The sequence below is a fragment of the Artemia franciscana genome, chromosome 2, assembly GCF_032884065.1.
Source record: "Artemia franciscana chromosome 2, ASM3288406v1, whole genome shotgun sequence".
Classification (NCBI taxonomy): Eukaryota; Metazoa; Arthropoda; class Branchiopoda; order Anostraca; family Artemiidae; genus Artemia; species Artemia franciscana.
This window is the reverse complement of record NC_088864.1, coordinates 3,400,999-3,422,262: the sequence shown is the minus strand read 5'-3', so window position 1 is coordinate 3,422,262 and position 21,264 is coordinate 3,400,999. Positions and strand designations below refer to the sequence as shown.

The 21,264-nt window shown below is 34.6% G+C and overlaps 1 protein-coding gene across 2 annotated transcripts in view; it reads left to right on the top strand.

Moving 5' to 3' along the window:
• The first annotated feature begins 4,019 nt into the window (after positions 1-4,019).
• LOC136036147 (translation initiation factor eIF2B subunit beta-like) overlaps positions 4,020-21,264 on the top strand; it is a 34,853-nt gene continuing 17,608 nt past the window's right edge. The window contains exons 1-3 of one of the 2 annotated variants that reach the window (XM_065718190.1): positions 4,020-4,129; positions 9,542-9,619; positions 13,110-13,355. In XM_065718190.1, coding sequence (XP_065574262.1) covers positions 4,128-4,129; positions 9,542-9,619; positions 13,110-13,355 — 326 coding nt within the window. In that variant the 5' untranslated portion in view covers positions 4,020-4,127. Of the gene's footprint in view, positions 4,130-9,541; positions 9,620-13,109; positions 13,356-21,264 lie in introns of those variants that run through there. The other variant, XM_065718199.1, reaches the window with a different exon arrangement.

Genomic DNA, 21,264 nt, shown 5'->3' with positions numbered 1-21,264 from the left:
CGAAGATCGAACGTTGTTCACATTTAGCTTGTCTACATCAAAATTTCTAAGTAAATGCTTCTTCTGTTCCTGTTTATCTTAATTGGGTTTTACCTTCAGCGTAATAGATGGTAGTTCGTGATATGAGCCAACTTTGTCAACTTCAAAACTTCGAACATCTTATAGGATCGAAGGTCATCTTATTCAAATTAATATGGGGCAAATTTGATTTTTGTTGGTGCTATTGTCGGGTGTTTTTGCTTTTATGGGCATTTTAATGTTAAAACAGCCCACTACCATTCAGCAAATCGTTCCCTATGGCAAAGCTGATAAATTTGACAACATTTTTGTTTATAATGCCAAGTGTGTCTTGTTTCGTCACTTCTGGGCGTTTGAAACTGTCATAGCCAACTTTTGCATTAAGATGTCCTGCGACACAGGTGACGTTGTAGAAGGGAATTTTTTTTACCTAATATTGCTGCTATTCCGTCAAAGTCACTTTAAGATTTTCTTTTATATAAGATTTAGAACACTGTATTGGAACTTCTGATTTTCTTCCTACCCAAGCCATTCTATCTGCTGGACATTTCTCTCACCATCAAATAATAAAACGCTGTGGGGTTTGGGGAGAGTTCTTACTGAGAAAGTGACTCAGTAAATACTCTTACTTATTTAAGTATTAGAAAAAGAGAAAATCTTCCTAAAGTTATTGATTGCAAAAGCAAGAAAAGAAAAATGAAAATTAAAATGCTTTGAAAAAGCTTGAATTTAGTGCCAAAATTTACTAGCTAGAAACTAAAAAATGGATTCACTTTCTAAGTCTAGCCACTTTTTGTCTTCTTGTAAATAACCGGTAGCTTCTTGTCTATCGGATATATTAACAGAAAGCTATCCCGTATTCACTTTCGAAATAACGAATAACGCTCTTTATTCTATGGATTATACATCCAGTAGCAGCTGTTATTGGCAACCTTTAGTGTTGTGGATTTCAATATAAAAAGTTTTTTACTATCTTTTTCAGTTCATCAGTTCATGTAAGACCTATTTGTCACACATACAGTAACATTACCTCCAGTTTTTTTAATGGCCATAGGACAATATCAGTGACGTAAACTGACTAAAACTTCGCATCTAAGGAGTTTTTGTAGAAACTTCAAAACGGGCTCATTCGATTGCAAATTGAAAGGGCAGGTGCTCTTTTTAATACTTGAAAGTTTTTGAAGGGCAACCCCCCCCCCCCTCATGCCCACCAATGCCCCAAACACATTCAATCAAAATTTTGAGATATCCATTTTGTTCAGAGTTGTTGCAACTACTACTGCTAACAACTCACCGCAGCACCAAGCCACCTAGGGCTAACACAGCTACGCACGATCATCCTCTGTCCCAATCTATTGAATTACTCCCTCTTTTCACCCTCCCAGGAAGTTTCCATTTCCTTCAAAACTTTCTTTATGACATCCTCCTACTCCTAACAAGGAAATATGCTTTTCGTTTAGCCCTAGACAGTTGGTCGAACAGGACAATATTCGGAAATCTCTCATCGTTCATTCACAAGACATGCCCTAGCCATCTCAACCTTTCTGTCATTATAGCCCCACAAAGCGGAAGTGAACAACACTTTTCGTACAGCCTACTGTTTGTAATGGGATCAGTCAGTGGGTACCTAAAACCATCCGTAGAAAATTTTTCTGGGAAACATCTAGCAAAACTTCATCCGCTTTACGGAGCGCCCGTGCTTCAAAACCATGTTTGACCACTGTCATCACTCTAGCTTCTAAAATTCTAATCTTGGTTTGCAGACTTATCTTCCTATTCTTCCAAACTTTTTTTAAACATGCCTAGCCATCTCAGCCTTTCTGTCATTATAGCCCCACAAAGCAGAAGTGAACAACACTTTTCGTACAGCCTACTGTTTGTAATTCGATCAGTCAGTAGGTACCTAAAACGATCCGTAGACAATTTTTCTGGGAAACATCTAGCAAAACTTCATCCTCTTTACGGAGTGCCCGTGGTTCAGAACCATATTTGACCACTGTCATCACTCTAGCTTCTAAAATTCTATTCTTGGTTTGCAGACTTATCTTCCTATTCTTCCAAACTTTTTTTAATTGTGAAAAAAAACTCCCTAAGCCTTGGCTATTCTACTTTTAACATCTTCACTGCTTCCACTGGCTTTACTAATGATACTGCTGAAGTAAGTGAAGCTGCCCATCTGATCAATCTTTTTGTTACCTAACGTCACCTTTTCACATTCAGCTATTCCTAGCCTCAGCAACTTAGTCTTCTTAACATCGATTTTCACAGCTATTCTAGCAACCCTATGCAAGTGTTTATTCTCCTGATGAGCCCTTATGTTGGGTTGTCGCCTCTGAATTACTTGTCCTTTTATTGTTTTTAATATTTCGTAAATGACGACTTATACTTACTTATGACGCGACTGCCTGTCCATGGATTATTCTTTACGGTTGATTGTGTATGGCTATGCTGTTTGACCTACGTAATTGGATGAATGAGTAAGGTTAAAGCCTCATTCAAGTTCTGATCTATATTAATCACTGAAGCAGGAAAACATTCTTCCTTTCTCCTTCTGTTTTTTTTTTTTTTTTTTTTTTTTTTTTTTGGTGTTTGTTTATTTCTGCGTTTGTGCTGTTGCATTGGTAATTTTTTTTTTCATTATAATCTAAGTCAAGGAGAGTTTTTCCTCCCCATTTGATTATGTGGTCTCCCATTGCCTTTCCTGTGCTCCTTAACACAAAGTCCATCAAATGATTTGTATAAAGGGGATAGAACACACTCCTGCTTAACTCCTGATTTAATACGAAAGCAGCTGCTAATCTCATTTCCTACTTTAACTGCATCAGTGTTATTCACATACATAGTACTAATCACTTAAATGTACTTGTCTGGTATACCATACAAGGTCAAGACCTTTGCTAAAGTTCTTCTATCAACAGAATCGAACGCTTGTTCATAATCTATAAAACTGATGACCTAAGGTTTTGATAGCTCAGGGGTTTTGCCGTACCTATAGTTAAAGCCGTATCTCCTCCTTTAAGGACCTACACCTTCAGTTTATTAGAGCATTAAAACTCTCAATAATTTGAAGTCACTTTTGGATTTGACCTGACTTACTTCCTTTGATTAAGCTATATTCTGATCATATCAGAAAGCTGCGATTACCCCTTTAAATAGCTCACAGGGTGGCTGACCCCCAGCCTCCCTTTACACTTCCTGGATGAAGGGCCACGAAACGGATATCAGCACCGCTTGTTTAGACCTTGAATGTCTACTGCTATCATACTTGCTGCTACTTACTTGCTTTAAATAGCTCAGCGTCCTTCTTAGATTTTACTTTGATTTAGTTGTGGGTTTTACCATTTTTTTTTATCCTGTCAAATCTAAAAGTAAAATCTAAGAAGGACCTTAAACTATTTAAAAGGGTAATCATAGATTTCTTACATAATCAGAATGACATGATCAAAGGGGAAGATACGGCTCTGACTAAAGGTTGAGCAAAAACCCAAAAAGGAATTCAAAAGGCTTTAACTGCAACTCAGCTCAAAACTCAAAAATATGATTTCTGGATTTGACAAAGAGACGAAAATACTCTATAATATTATTTTAATATTACATGTAAAGAAATTAATGAAGATAGGTGGTTGCCACAGATAGTTAGACCAAGGTTTCTTACCAACAAGTTCCTCTTCTTCCTAACTTTAATCTCAAAATAAAACAACCTCTTTTTCTCCCAGATCCGTATCTTTTATTTGTTTTAGTGCTTAATTGTGATTTGTTTAGTGACTCTTGCTACGTCCCTTCTCTAAATTCTTCTCTAATAACAGGGCTTTGCTCAATGTTTATTAGAGGCTCATTCAAATAGTGAATAACACTTAAGTTCTGTTTCAAGTACATTTCAACAAATTTAGAGGCAAAGTTTTAAATGTGTAATATTCATAGAATAAGTTATAACAATTCCTAAATGAAGTGATGGTTACCAGAAGAGTGGGAGAGGCAGTGCACGCTCAAATTTTCGACTTCACACTTTTCAAGTGGATATCCGAATTTCTAGGCATGGGTCGTTAACGACTTGGCACAAATTTGCCAAAATTTAAAATTGAAACTCATTACAGGAGAGCTAAACTTTAATGTAGGTTTAGTAAAGAATAATGCGTACCTTGCCTTGATGCCAATTTTTGGAGATAGCAAGAAGCCAATTAACTAGAATTTTACCTCAATTTCGTATAATTTGTGCCGGAATATGTTGATATACTTCTACAATCAAATGCGGCTTAAATTTTACCCTATCCCTTCATTCATTTAAACTCAGACCTAACCTATTTTTATTAAAGTCTAGATTTTTGGATGCTTATCATCTTGAAGAGCTATCAAAGTAAATTAATGAATACCTACTACTAGCAAGCTAAATGTTTCTTATTCTGTAGGTAAATATATAGGTTATATTCATGTAATTTATCCAGCCTAAGAAGAAAGTAAATACATCACTTGATGCTTTTTTATGGTCTTTCCAAATTATGTATTTTCTTCTGGTGTAAATTCCATTTGGAGCCTTTAAAGGAACTAAAAGTGTTTAGTCTAGTGACCAAAGTTGAAAACATGTGTTTCTAAAAAAAAGATTTTGGTAGAATTCTACTTTAGCTACTTTTGGCTATCTTGGAGAGGGGTTATGTAAGGAAAATGAAACTTTCAGGGATGGATATAAAGGCTAAAGTACATCATAGGAAGGTATTTTGAAGTACCTACCTCCCCCTCTAGAGGGTCCTGACCTTCAATGACATTTAAAAGTATATGTGTTATAAAAGAGAAACCTTGCACAATAGATCTTCTTCTTGAGTGAATTACAACAAAATTGGGTCAATGGTGATATTACTGGAACAATTTTTTTGGGTCATGAAACTATTGTTAATAGATGCATTTTGACTTTTTGAACATCTTTTCTCTCTTGCAAAACTACCACAAACTCACCATTATGGAGTTATTCCAGCACAAATATTCTTGTATTTATACATATAGAATTGCAATCATTTCCATTTTTGTTGATTGGAAATTTGAAATCACTAACGTTTTAAGACAGAAAATTGCTCTGTGGCTTTTAGAGACAATTTTTTGTTAGGTTAGGTTGTTTTGAGTGAGTTTGCAGTAGTTTTGCAAGAGAGAAAACATGCTCAAAAAATCAAAATACATCTATTAACAATAATAATAATTTATTTATAACCCACAAAGTACATTAAACTGTGGAGTAAACACACACAAAAAAAGAAAAAAACAAGATAAAAAACATAACAACATAAATAACATAGCAGCATAACAACATACAACATAAGTAAATTACCTTAATTCAAAAAATGGCCAAAGAGGGTCAAAAACACCAATCATTTGCCAAGTTTTAAGACATATATCTTTAGATAAATGTTTCAGTCACAAGGGTGCATCAACAATGTCAAATTTAGAAACAACTGTATGATTGCAATACCACCAAGGCAGACGCAGCAAATACTTGCAATACATAAAATATCCTGAGCATATTTTCTCTGTATCCTTGTTGCAAAGGAGGAAAGCAAGACCAGAAAGATAAAAAACAGCAGGGTATAAAAACTAGAATAAAGGCAGCACAGTCCTTTTGGTTATGCCAACCACAATTTGGTGAAATTTTTGCATTTCCAACCTGCATACTTTTCAGCATGCTGGACATAATAGCAGAGCAAGTAGACAAAAGTTACGTGGAAAAAGAGAGACCCAACCATTTAATACTTGCTGAACATGGTATAGTTGAAGAACCCAAGCAAAGAGGTGATGCTGGTGGAGGATTCCCAAAGCACAAAAACTCACATTTGGAGGCATTAACTGAAAGGCCTACTGTGGATAGTGCAGCTGAAAGCCGGTAAAAGTTGATAATTAGACTATGTTTTGTCCAGCTAAGAAGCAGAACATCATCAGCATATGCAACATGACTAATGCCTAAATTATCATTGTAAAAAATTGATGGTTGAAGATGTTGGAGACACAAAGCTAAAACAGATTTAAAAATGCTTGGGGATAACATGGCACCTTGCCTAACGCCTTTTTTAACAGGAATATACTCCCCTACAGTACCATTCCACTTCACCCTAACTGAAGAATTAGCATACCAATACTTAAGCATGGAAACAGTAGAAAGGTTAACACCTGAGGCTGCTAGAGAAAACAAAGCATTTGAATGAATTACATTGTCAAAAGCACTAGATATGTCAACAGTCAAACAATACAGGGGACTTTTTTGAGCAACAGCTTGTTTCATTAGCTGACCCACAATATGGTGAGCTTGAACACAGCCCATACCTTTTCTAAAACCAAGCTGGAAGGGTGTAAAATTGCACTTGGAGTTAATGGCCAGTAGCAGTACATATTCAAATAGCTTACTAACAAAACAAGACACATTGATAGGATGGTAATTAGAGCAAGCACTGGGGTCCTTACCCCTCTTAACTATGGGAGATATACAACCAGACAAAAAACTATCTGGCACAATGGACTGTGCCAAACACATCTGAAACAATAACCGCAAATGCTTCAGCAGTTCAGGACAATCATAAGCAAAAAACTTGAAGCAAGGACCATCACTATCAAGAGACTCAGACTCATTCACTTGCTTAAGAGCTCAGAGTATAACACAATAGTTTCATGACCCAAAAAAATTGTTCTGGTAATACCAACTTTGACCCAAAATTGTTGTCAGTTTCACAACTTTGCTCAATCCCAATTTATAAGGGTTGAAAGATAGCTATGCAAATACATTTCCTAAATTTTGAAAAAAAACATTGATATGGCTCAGAATTCTACTCAAATAACAGGAATTGCATTTTCTGAACTAAAGGCAGAGAAAAAGCAACTGGTAACTGAAAATTAAGGTAAAATGTTGTTTTTTCAAAATTTCAACAGGTATAAGACCTGTCATGTAGTTGCATTTCAGGGCCCTCTAGAGGGAGAAGGAGTAGAGGTGGCTGCTTCAAAATACCTTCCCAGGATATTCTTTAGCCTGTAGACCTATCCCTGAAAGTTCTGTTTTCCTAACATAACCCCTTGCGAAGATAGCCAAAAGCTGCTAAAATAGAATTTTACCCATTCAATGACTTCTTGAAAACTTCATTATTGGGTATGAGACTGTTTTATTTGAGAGACTATTCTAGTGGTTTAGTACATGGCAGGAGAAAAACTATTGTTTGTTTTGAATTTTGGCAGAAGGCTGAAATAGCCTCTTTGAATGTCCCCTTCTGACTAAAACAGTACATTACTTAATATACTCCTAGCAGAACATTTAACGTACTAACACTAACAGTAGTCCAGTTTCTTGTAATGCCCAAGAACTGTCTGAATCACACAAAAATTGAAAGAAATTTTCAAAAAAGGGAATCCTGCTGAGAAATAGAAATAAATTCTCTTGGGAAACTAAGATATAGGCTAGTTCTGATACAGATTAAGTTTTTTTATGCTCTTTCCAAAAACCATGTTTTTCTTTTCTGACAATGCACCCCATTCATGAAACCATTTTGAAAATGTTTCACAGACATAAGTCAAATTTAAAGGAAGTCCATTTTCCACATGGCTTTCAACAAATAACCTATAACACACCATTAGATTCAATTAACAGGGAAATTACATCATTGGGGTTATAAAGGGTGGAGAGGGGAGGGTTGCAATGTCAGAGAAGTAACCACAAAATTTGAAAAGAAAACAAAATAAGTATTATAAGATTATTATTTTTATTCAATCAGTATGTTTCCTTTAGAAGTGACAAACTAGAAAGTTTACCTTTTCTTATTTCTTATTCTTGTTATTTCTTTATTTTTTATTGTTATTTCTTATAACATATTCTTTTTATTAGTGTTATCTTATTTCTTTTCTTATTGTTATTAGCTCAAATCTCTTCTGTATTAATTTCCAAAAATCTTATTCACCTACATCAATTGTTTGCTGAGATAGCAAGAGGTCCCTCAACTGGGTCTTTAAACTTAATGTCCTTTTCTTAAATACACTTTTTTCTAACAACATTCTCTCTTCATTGAATTCTAAGACTCTGTTGAGTTTGTTTTTATTTACATTAGCTTATATTTTCATCATGAAATAGGTGAAATGACAAATAAGCACAAAAGAATAGTTTGAACCCACTACAATAGTTCAAACCAATAGATCAGCAAACTTTTATGCATAAACTATTGCTATATCCGGCCTCATTACTGAAAGCATGGTATGTTTATGCCATCAGTGATTATTTTATTTAGAAAGATGGCTGAATAGGGACTTGAGTGGTGTATTTTCTTTGTTTCTAGTTTCTACCTACAGAAAATATGTAGAATCATGTATCACCATAGGCTTGCACTTTAAAACTCTCTTCAGGGCTCAAAACAGAATTTGCAATGATATGAATTTTTCATTTGGAAAAAGCATTAAAAGGAGCATTGAGTGGTATGTTCATATTTTGCTAGTATAATTTGCTGTAACTAATAATAATTTGCTAGTAAAGTTCAAACATTGAAAAATTCACCCAGTTGGCTCATAATGCTGACTTATACAAATTCAAAAAAGAAGAAGAAAACTTTTTTATATAGTATAGAGCTATGTGTATGCACAAGTTGGTGGGGCTTGGGTACAGTTAAGCTAAAAGGAACTCTAAAAATACCACAAATAGATATTTCCTGAATATAGTAAAGTAGCAATTTTGTTACCATAGTGTTAAGTTCAGAACAGAGCATTAACAAAACTGAAACTAGCTACAAAGCCAATAAAAACATGCACTTCTTTCTTACCAAGGATTCTTTATTTAATTTTTTGTGTAGTTGTTTCCAATTGAATTGCATTAGTTGCCGCATTTTGGTCTTATCATTGAGTATTGCCAAATTTGTAAACTGTCCTATTCCCGCACCAGTCTTCAAATCATTTTAAAGAAACCAAAACAGTAGAAAAGAAAAACCAAAAAGTAAAAAAACCAAACAGTAGAAAAGAAAAAGCCATCAAGACTATGGAAAAATTTCATACTCTTATTTCCACTAATAACCTTCAACTTACTCCACTAAAAACTTATTTTACTTACTATAAAAACTTACTATAACTAACTTACTCCACTAAAAACCTTCAAGGCTTTAGAGGTTCATTATAGACAATTCAGATAACGTTAAGGTACATGTCACTGGTAGGCTTAGAAGATTACACAGAAAACCAAAGGTAGATAATTCAGATACTGGCCAGTAAAATGTAGTTTTGAATTTAATAAGCATGGTTTGATTTGCTGGCTACTTAAATTTAAGGATTGTGTAATATTGCCAAGTGCCTATGCCATATTTTTATTGGGGGGGAGGGAATTTTGCTAACACACGTTTTAAAAAATAAGCAACTAAAAAAAATTTGATAAAATTGAAAATCCTAAAGCTTGAAGGGATCATTCAGAGACCAACCTCCACTCCTACCTGTGTTCCCAAATAGCTGCTCACTTTTTCTTTCTTTTGTCCTAGTTGCAAATATGTTTTTTGTTGTTTTTTAGTGTCATATCTAAGCTTTTCTTTTCTAGGTTGATAGAAATGCTGGATTTAAGTCCTCTTGAGAAACTTGTTGATGCTATACAAAATGGAAAATGGAAAACAGCAGAGTAAGTACTCTAATTAGAATTAATTGGTTGAATTAATTAGTTGAAGTTGTTGTTTTATTCCTTTATTGTGTTTATTTATAAAAAGCCTAGTCCTTTAGCAAAGCTTAATGCCACTATAACATATACAAAATTACATCCTGGAAAGATAAGTGGATATAGGCACAGACATGTCAAACCTTTTTTTGCCAGTGGGGTTGTCAGTAAAGTTTTGTGAGAGGTTTACTTGTGCCTTGAGAGTGTGTTGAGGTACAAGGGGTTCTTTGGATTCACCTTTAGGCAAATGCCTTCTCCTATTGCAGGCATGAATGGAACTTTGCATACACAATATTTAGGCTAAACTGTAATTTTTTTTGACTGTATAGAAAAACTATTTGTTCTTACTTCTCCCTCCTCCCTGCAGCTTTGAACAGTCCAATCTATACGAACTGATGGACTTTGTGTCTGTATACAGCCCTGCATATAGATACAAAAGGAGACTTGACTAGAATAAGGATGTCTAACATAGTGAACTGGATATTTTGATGTTTTTTTTGTGGTTGATGTCTTGGTTGTATATCAACATCAGCAGGAAGTAAACACAGAGGTAAAAAAGAAGTAAGAAGTAAAAGTAAAAAATAATGAGTTGAAAAGCCTTTACAGCCTTCTACTATTAGATCTGGTGTAGTCTGAAAAATAGACAAAACAAAAGTAAAAACAGACAAAAACAAAGCTTCAAAAATGACTTGAAAAAAATCCCACTATATCAATATTCTATATCAATTCTTCGATTCTCAATTCTATATCAGTTCTATATCAATGTTCTTGATTTGTTTCTTTTTTTAAAGATAACCTGAAATTTCTTGTTGCTTGTTGTGCAGTACAACTGATAATATTTTTTTCACAGTTGTATTCTCTGATGAATTTACTTCTTTTTGTTCTTAAGAACAATTCACATAAAGCTTTCTGTTGTAGTTTAGATAAGTAGAAAAGTTAATAAGTGCCTCAAAAGTAAATAGCAGTAAAATAAGTTGAAGGATTTGCCATAAAAGAAAGCCAGAATAGCAATAAAAATAAATGATCTTTTGGTGGATGGAAATATCAATATCAACCAAGATTTAAAGGGCTAAACAGATAAATAAGTTTCTCTGGGTATTTTAAAGGGCATGTGCATGAGGGATAAGTTGTTTTCACTACCTTTCTTACAACCATAAAGTGAGTCATTCGCCAATATCCGTGATTTGCACAAAATCCAAAATATTCTGAACTGCCATCAACAGATACTATCTGTCATTCAACAGATACTAGCGAACGCAAACTTGTTCATTAGTATCCATTGATGACAGTTCATAATTTTCTGGATTTTGTGCAAATCACGGATATTGGCAAACAACTCAGTTTATGGTTGTTAGGTATTTGGTTGTAATTCTTATAATTTTTGGCTTTTATTGAATTTTACTTATCTTTTGGTTTTGTTGACTTTTCGCGTTTGTTTTGTTTTTTTCTTCAGCATTTCCTTGATTATATTATTTTGTTCGCGCTGAAGAAGAAAAACGGCTGTTCTCTCAAAATATTTGCTTTTTGTGTTTCTTCAGTATATTCGTTTGTTCTTTGAAAACCCCGTTTTTAATAGTTTTCTTTCTTTATGTTTTGCTATAATTCTTTTTTCTTTGTATTCTAGCTTTATTACCTTCTTCCTAATATGTCAGCTAAAGTAAGAATTTGTGAAATAGGCTACTGTCATCATGAAATCATTTAGAACTGTAATTTAAACACCCTTTGTAATCAAGAATAAGAACTTGTTTGATTGTTTACTGCATAACATACCTATGCAAAATAACATTTTGCACTTATTATCACTTAAACAATTGGGGGAAATGATGAAGGCAGCCTGGCCACTTCCCCAGGTGTATTAGTCTATATTTACTTACATTTCAAGTATTATTTTAAATCAAAACTTTTAATACTGTAAGGCATTCATGCAGTAAAACAAGTTCTTAACGTATAATTCACATCAAAATGTCTCAGTTCCTTTTAAGACTGTAAATATAATTATATCCAAATATAAATGTAATAAGGAAGCTGTTTAACATAGGGAGCTGTTTAACGGCTCATTTTGTAGGCAATTGGTACATATAGTTCTTTTTGTAATCAACAAAAATAATTATAATAAATATTATATCCAAATATAAATATATAAATGTAAATATAATATAATAAATATAATTATATCTATCCATTTATATGCAAAGTGACTTTCAAAATTTGTGTCTTATAATTATAATAATAACATATAATTATAATAATTATTATCCAAATTAGCTTTCAAAATTTGTGTCTTTTACTCATAAAGACGTGATTTAAATTTTTTCAAAACCTACAATGATAATTTGACTTCAGACAAACATAAGGGTTGTTATCATTTAGATGTTCAACTCATAGACCTTGAAGGTTAAAAAAAAACAACTATGAAAACTTAGTTCTCAGGATTTAAACCCCTAGTTCTATCATAAATTCTTAAAGTGCTTTATTATATAAACAAATTTATTTTGAAAATTAGAAAACAAGTTTGAATATGAACACTTAGTTCTAGAATCTCAACTTTAAGGCAAAATGGCTCGCAAACAATTTTAACTCATTGAACCAGTCAAAACAAATTTGTTTTGAAAATTAAAAAGCAAAATTAAATATGAAAACTTAGTTCTAGAATTGCGACTTTAAGGCAAAATGGCTCGCAACAATTTTAACTCATTGAACCAGTCAAAACAAATTTGTTTTGGAAATTAAAAAACAAATTTGAATATGAAAACTTAGTTCTAGAATCTCAACTTTAAGTCAAAATGGCTCGCAACCATTTTAACTCATTGAACCAGTCAAAACAAAATTTGTTTTGAAAATTAAAAAACAAAATTAAATATGACAACTTAGTTCTAGAATTTTGACTTTAAGGCAAAATGGCTCGCAACAATTTTAATTCATTGAACCATTTAAAACAAATTTGTTTTGAAAATTAAAAAATAAAATTAAATATGAAAACTTAGTTTTAGAATTTCAACTCCAAGGCTAAACGGATCCCAACAATTTTAATACCTTGAAATCTAAAGCTAGTCAGGAAAACTGGGCTGCTGACATATCATATATTTTCATAGTGCTTTACACATTAAACCAATTGATTTTGAAATTTCTAAAATTAGAAAACAAAAGTCATTGATATCTAAGCATAGTCGTCAAAAGGGTGTTCTTGACTTTTATATTGCATTCTTTATAATATATATAAAATATATATTTTATAATATATAATATAAAATATAAAAAGTTCTTTATAAAAAGGTTCTTTATAATATAAAAAGTTTTAGCTGAATTTGCATCGTGAAGTTTCTACCTCTATTAAGGCCTTCAAACATTGAAGAGTTGTTTCTTTATTTCTGGATGATTGTTTTATCTCGTTACGTTGCCACCGTTTTTTCTTTTTTTATTCCTCCTGTCTCTTTATGTACTTCTCATTATCTTACAGAGACCTTATCAAGCTACTTGTTGAACAACCTACTGGCCGAAGCGATCTTTCTGAGGAAAATTTCAAGCGAAGAATTATAAAAATCATAAAAGATGAGTATATGGACTGTAAGAAGAAAACATCGAGAGAGAAGGTGACTTTTGCACTGTTATCAGGTCATCAAGAAGAATACAATGAGGAAATACCAGAACTTAGGGACAGGTTGATTGAAGCCTCACAAATATTCACTGATGAGCTCTGTCATGGGTAATCTTTATAAGTGTTTTTATAGGTTGCATCTATTTTTTTTGGGGGGGGGAGAGGGTAATATACCGCTTTTTAAGAATAATTTATTTCAACTCCTTAATATCATATATTTATTAATTTGTGATCCCATTATAACAACGGTTCTAGCCGAGTGTTAGCAACAAAAATTAGAGTCGTACTAGCCGAGTTGTTGGTAAAACTCTGGCTCAATTAGTAGCAAAACTATCCTTTTTGGCCCCAGTCAAGAATTATATGCCCCTTTCCAAAATCCAATGGCAAATTCATCAATCCGGCCCGAGGTCTACACTTTCTGTATAAAACACAAAGGTTGAACCCTTACTACTTTCTAGCAATAAACTGAAATCAGTGGACTGGTAAAAAAAAAACAGGACGAGACCAATGTGTTACTACTGTAATACAGTTAAATGCTGAAAAGTCAGCTGTTATACTGTTTGGTGACAAGGTGGAACTTATTTTAAAAAGTTATTGTGAATGGTAGTGAATTACAAACTTTAAATGAGTTTCTGTATCTAGAGTGCAAGGTTTCAACTGACGGTAAATGGTCGAACCGCTACAATGAAATTACAATGAATAATCAAGTTAAACATAACACGAACAAAAATTACCACAAACAGGAGCTGGGCTACCACCTGTTAAACCTTCTAAAAGCCAGAGCGTCAATAGTGCTTAACTGAAAACAAAATATATTTTACGTATTTTCCCTTTTATGATTGTAACACCAGAAAACTAAAATTAATGAAATTTCCAGGACGGAGGTGCCCCGTATCTTCCCCATTTTTTGGCTTCTTTTTTTATATATATTTATATCTAAGAAATCGTTGTTCATTTTTGGAGAAAATATCTGAAGAATTTGAAACGCAATATTCAAAACACTGATAATGCAACTAAGCATGATGATTAGTTTCTGTACTTTTAAAGTCATATACTTTTCTTTAAAAAAGTAGACTTTTTCTTATAAAATTGTGAATTCTGCAATTTAAGCAAATCATGTGGAACTTTAAAAAGTGGAAAGATACGGTACGTTGTTATGAAAAGTGAAATATTTATATAAGAAAAAGTCATGTTGGTCTTATAGTAAGTAATAGTAAGCAAAGAACTAAGGGCGTGTTATGCCCTTAGTCTCAGTCTCCCTCTGTCTCACTCTTACTCTCCCTCTGTCTCACTCTCCCGCTCTCTCTCGCTCGCTCTCTATACTAAGAGTCATACGGGAAGAAGCTTTGGTTTAAGGCAAGGCTGAATAGGGAGGAATTAAAGCTGGTGGTATTGGTAGGTGGGTGTTTCTTATGCTATTAAAGTAAATTGGTTATTAAAGAAAGTATTTGTGAAGGGATAAGTCGAAGATGGGTAATTTTTGCCCTGTGTGGAAATAGGTAGGACGATTTAGTGTATTTTAGGTTTTTGTAATGATTAATCTGATTAAAGGAGGAAATTTTCCAGGGCGGTTTAAAACAGAGAAATGTTTAAAATTTTTATTAGGATGTTAAAGTTTAGAACATTATATGGTGTGGGTATGGCGTATACAGACAACGCTGTTTAATTTAATTATACATTTTGGATTCATGGGTATATTTGCAAATTTTACATTGTTTGAAATTCTAATATTATCCACGACCCATAAAGCTTTTAGTTTTAATATTTGTTAATGTTAATAGTGATAATTGTTGCGTCTTTATCTTGTCGCCTTGAAGAACTGTGACAAAAGCAGAGATAGTTTCTCAAAAGGGGTGCTTGGAATTTTTACAAGGCAGGGGCTATTTATTAGTTATTTATTAGTTAACATGCTAGGTTTTGGTAGATGACAATAGAGCTTTTTTGTGTTTTCTTTATTTTAGGGTATAAATTAAAAGGAAAGTTGTACTTTATTACAATTATTAATTAGTTGCAATAGTTAGTTAATTATTAGTTTGCATTCTAGGTTTTAGCAGAGGACAACAGAGCTTGTATATGTTATTTGTGTCCTTTACTTTATAGTCTAAATTAAAGTAAAGTTGCAATTTACTGCAACTATTTATTAGTTGCATTAGTTAGTTAATTGTTAGATAATCATGCTAGGTTTTGGTGGAGGACAACAGATAGGGGAATGCCCTACAGATAGGTAGACTAGCTCCATAGGAGGCTTTAAAGGCAGCTGCCCTGTTCACACGTCAGATGAGTTACAAACCTTCTCCCAGTAATGGGTTAATTTGCATGGTGAAGCAGAACACCATCGTGGGAGGATCCTCTGTAGGAGGACAACTGCGGAAGGGCGTAAGATCCAGATTTATGGACAACGGCCTCTGTAAAGGGCTGCCTCGATCCTTTCGGGGTACCTGCAAGACTGGGAAACTTGCGGTCAATTTTTCCCACTTGAGGAGTGGCGCCCCTCGAGGAAATTATAGCCTAGTAAACAACACAGCACTCGTACGGGATTCTGATTATTGGATAATTTTCTGGTCTTGGTTTGTTTTGATGGGCGTTTTCGGGCTGAAAAACCTCTTCATAGCTAATTTATCTACTATGGGCTGCCTCCCCGTAGTTGCATAATATTTGTAGGCATGAATATATAATGAGTCGGAGGTAATAGGCTTGGGACTGTCTGTGCAGGATTTCGACTCTTGTTGATAGAAGAGCATCGCCAAGTGCTGAAAACCATGTTGTGACCAAGATGGGCCCAGGATTGCACAAAGCCTCCAACTTACTGGAGGTCCCAGGGATCTCTTGCTGTCCGGTTCTAAGCCGGCTTAAGCGCTTCAGTGTAGACTTGAGAAGATATGTTGGTCCCCATCCTCACTGGTATCCAGGATCACTGCTTTTCTTGAGGCCAAAATAATTTCAAAGATTTAAAGAACATGACAATTGGAACTTGGGATGTTACGACGTTAAAAAAGGACTATCGCATCGACATTTTGACTGACGAATTCAGACGGTTTGAACTGGATTTATTAGGAGTTTCAGAAACTCATATCCCAGGGGTAGGAAGCATGAAATTAGGTGACATAGAATTTGTTTACTCAGGCAGGAAGGATGGGGTACATAGACAGGGAGTAGGGCTCATGATGAATAAAGAAGCTGCTAAGTCTTGTTTAGGCTGGGAAGGTATTAATAATAGAATACTAATTGCTCATTTTATGACTAAAAAGTTTAGGGTATCAGTTATAGTAGTATATGCCCCCATTGAACCAACTGATGGAGATAATTTTACTTACAGTTACAGGAGCAAATAGACAGGGTACCAGGTAGAAATATGGTGTTTTTGCTAGGAGATTTTAATGCCCAGGTTGGTAGAAATAGGAATAGATGGCATCCTAGCCTAGGTAAATTTGGTGTAGGAAAAGAAAACAGTAATGGCTATAAGCTTTTGCAATTTCGTAGGTATAACATCCTAGTTATAACCAATACGGTGTTTGGTCACAAAATGGCCCATAAGTTGACATGGTATTCACGTGATGGTAAGACAGCAAACCTTATTGATTATGTAATTGTAAACAGAAGACTAGCAGGATCAATACAAGATACTAGGGTGTATAGGAGTGCCGTTATTGATGTTAAAAGTAAAGATCACCATCTAGTAGTGTCTAAGGTTAATTTAAAGCTGAAATTTCGGAAGGGTAACTCCCTAACAGAAAATTATGATGTTGGTAGACTTCAGGATGAAAATTTGAGAAAAAAAATTCCAGGAACAGTTGAGTACTAAACTTGAGAGTTTAAAATTTGACAATTTGGAAGATGGATGGAATAATTTCAGAAAAACAATTTGTGAAGTTGCTGATGGTGTCCTAGGAAAGAGTGCTAAGACTGCAACTAGGAATATTAGTGAAAAAGCTTTAGGTTTAATAGAGAGTAGAAGGGGTTTGTATAAGAATTATCTGAGTGATAGGTCGTATGAAAACAAAAGGAATGTAATGAAAGTGGAGAAAGCATTAAAATATGAACTAAGGAAATGTGAAGTGGAGGCGATGGATGATGATCTGGAAGATGCGGCTAGACGGCATAATAGTAAAATATTATACTGGCATGTTAATAAATTGAAAGGGAGTAGCCAATCCGGACTAGTCCCAGTTAAAGATAAAAATGGGGCCACAATTAGTGATAAGGAAAAAGTTAAAGAAAGATGGGTGGAACATTTTGAGAATGTGCTGAATCGAGATACAGTTGCAGGAAAAGATATAGATGAAAATGAAAAAGTTTGTGATACCTTGGATGTGAAGGAAGATTTGTCTAGTGAGGAAGAATTAGCGACAGTACTAAAAGGATTAAAAAATAATAAGGCCCCAGGTGTTGATAGTATGATTAATGAGTTTCTTAAATATGGTGGCTCTGAGGTTAGGAATAAGCTACTGAAGATTATAAACATGATTTTTGAAAAGGGGGAAGTACCCAATGATTTTAGGAAAACCTTAATTAAACCACTGTATAAGAAAGGTGACAAGAGTGAGTGTCGTAATTATCGAGGCATTAGTCTGGTCTCTGTAGGTAGCAAATTACTGAGTAATATGATACTTTTTAGACTGAGACATGCTGTAGACAAAGTTTTAAGGGAAGAACAATGCGGTTCTAGAAAAGGTAGAGGATGTGTCGACCATGTTTTCACTCTTAGGTTAATAATTGAGAAGTCTCTTCGTTGTCAAACACCTTTGGTCCTTAGTTTTATCTATTATGAGCAAGCTTTCGATTCTGTTGATAGAACAGCGTTAACAAAGGTCTTATCGTTATATGGTATACCAGAAAAATACATTAAAGTGATTTGCGCTATGTACGAGAATAATACTGCTGCGGTTAAGGTAGGAAATGAGGTTAGCAACTGGTTTTGTATTAAATCAGGAGTTAAGCAGGGTTGTGTTCTATCCCCCTTTATATGGATCATTTTGATGGACTTCGTCTTAAGGAGCACAGGAAAGGCAATTGGAGACCATGGAATCAAATGGGGAGAAAGAACGCTCCTGGACTTAGATTATGCTGATGATTTAAGCATATTAGATGAAAGTTTGAGCAAAATGAATGAATTTTTAGAGGTTTTACGAGTTCAGGGTGCTAAAATATGCTTGAAAATTAATGTTAAGAAGACTAAGTCACTAAGGCTAGGAATAAGTGAAGATGAACAGGTGACATTAGGTAACGAAAAGATTGATGAGGTTGGGAGCTTCAGTTACCTTGGTAGTATTATTAGTAAAGATGGTGGGAGCAGTGAAGATGTTAAAAGTAGAATAGCTAAAGCTCAGGGTGTTTTTTCACAGTTAAAAAAAGTCTGGAAGAATAGAAAGATAAGTCTACATACCCAGATTAGAATATTGGAAGCTACAGTGATGACAGTGGTCAAATATGGCTCTGAAGCATGGGCACTCCGAAAAGCAGATGAAAATTTACTAGATGTTTTCCAGAGAAATTGCCTACGGATTGTTCTGGGTACCCGGCTGACTGACCGTATTTCAAACAGTAGGTTGTACGAAAACTGGTTCAATCCCGCTTTCTGGGGCTATAATGAAAGAAAGGTTGAGATGGCTAGGCCACGTTCTACGGATGAAGGATGACAGATTACCGAAGATTGTCCTTTTTGGCCAACCGTCTAGGGCTACACGGAAAGCAGGTCGTCCTTGTCTGGGTTGGGAGGAGGTCATAAATAAAGATTTAAAGGAAATGGGAACTTCCTGGGAGGGTGTAAAGAGGGAGGCTTTAAATAGATTAGGTTGGAGGAGGAGTGTGCGTAGCTGTGTTGGCCTCAGGCGGCTTGGTGCTGCAGTGAGTTACTAGTAGTAGTAGTAGTAAGTAGTTTTGTAGTTTTCTTTTGCTGCTAATGCGATAGCCTGTCCCTCTGACCCTTTTTTAGTCCTATGGACTGCTGCAAAAGAGGTTAAAGAGGTAGCCCTTTTTGACAACAGGTCTTATTCAGGACTTATAAAAACAATGAATGAGTGGGATTTAGAAAGACTTTTTAACGAGGAAGTTCTCTCGGATTTCTAACGGAGGAGAACCGGATGTGATTTCAAGGGTTGGATGATTGAGTATATTCCAGTTTAGTCCAACCATGCAGATTGAATCCTATTTAGCACGAGTTTCCTGATCATCATCATGTCTTGCAACACTTCATTAATTTCGTGTCAACAATTCCGACATTAAAAAACTTTCTTTCAAAACCATATTAAAAGACTGTCTTTAAAGGAAGTAAATCTTCTTTGATTTTGCCCTAAGCAATAAATAATGACAATAATAAGTTTTATTGCGCAAAAAACCCCAGGGGCCATGACAATACAAAAAAAAACTAACTTTTGTATAATTGAAATTACATAAAAAAAAAAACACACGCACAACAATATACTTCTTCTTTCCATTTCCAGCCTGAGAAATCGTCCTAAATTTTTGACATTTGCAAAACATTCATCATTCGCTTCGTTCACCAGTCATTTCCTACTAGACCCACACTCTTCATGCACTTCATTTCGCAACTAGGCTGTTTCTTTATTTTTTTTATCTTTATTTACTCTTTCTTTATTTTTTCACAATTAAAAAAAAGTTTGGAAGAATAGGAAGAGAAGTCTGAAAACCAGGATTAGAATAGTGGAAGGTACAGTGATGACAGTGATCAAATATGGCTCTGAAGCATAGGTGCACTAGATGTTTACCAGAGAAATTGCTTGCGGATTGTTCTGGGTACCCGACTGACTGACCATATTTCAAACAGTAGGCTGTACGATTAATGTGGTCCAATCTCGCTTTCTAGGGCTATATTCAAAGGGAGGTTGAGATGGCTAGGGCAAGTTCTGCGGATTAAGGATGACAGATTGCTGAAAATTGTCCTTTTCGTACAGCCGTCTAGGGCTAGGAGTCGCCTGGGGAGAGAGGATGTCATTAAGAACGATTTAAAGGAAATAGGAACTTCTTGTGGTGGAATTTTCAATTTCCGTTCGAATGAGCCCTCTCGCAAGATTCTAGGACCACTGGGTCGATACGATTACCCCTGGGAAAAAAACGCGCATCCGTGGTGTTTCTTCTGACAAAATTCCACATTTTTGCAGGTACACAAAAATAGACCTAAAACTAGTAATAATGTACTAATAATGTACTAGTAAATTGTACTAATAGTACAAAAACTAGACCCACACTCTTCATGCACTTCATTTCGCAACTCACTCAATTCTTCAAACTCGTATATCATATGACCCACACTCTCGTCCATACTTCCACTTTTTGGACAAAAGTAAAGAACCATCCTGTCCCTGCCTCCTCCCTGACTACTTCCTTCTTACGCCAAGTGGTAAATTCTTCGGAGTCAAATTAAATAATATGCTTCAACCCCTCTTATTTTAGTTTCACCTTAAACAAAACCCCTCCACCCTGTGTCTCCTTCGCCTCAGTGTAGAGGCCCAGGGAATACGAAAAGTTTCTTTAATACTAGCAAACCTCTTGAATATTATCCTGAATGTTTTGTGATTCCTGGTGATAGTGAGGAAATCTGTCTATTTCTGGTGAAAATAATTCGAAGACCACACTGGCTATACATGACGTATGAAGCAAAGAAGAGAAAAATAATAAATGAAAAATAAAATCAAATAGCCAAAATACGAATAGAATCAAACCGAGCCGAAAAAACAACTGAAATTTAACCTTCTGAAGTACACCTCACAAGATTTAAATAGTTTTTTGTTTGTTTTCAGAAAGAAAAAAAAAACAACTAAAACTTAGCCTTTTGAATTACATTTCACAAGGTTTTAGTTGTATTTTGTTTGTTTGTTTTTCTGAGCACTGAAGACGGTTTGTCGGAGGTCCTTATCGAAATATCCGCTTATTTTTACTTTATATTGTTCTATTGGCTGACAATTATCCTCGTTTTTTCGGATATTTGGGTTTTATTTTCCATTTATTATTGTTCTCTTCTTTGTTTCGTTGAATTGTTCAAACTGTTCCGCTGGTGTTT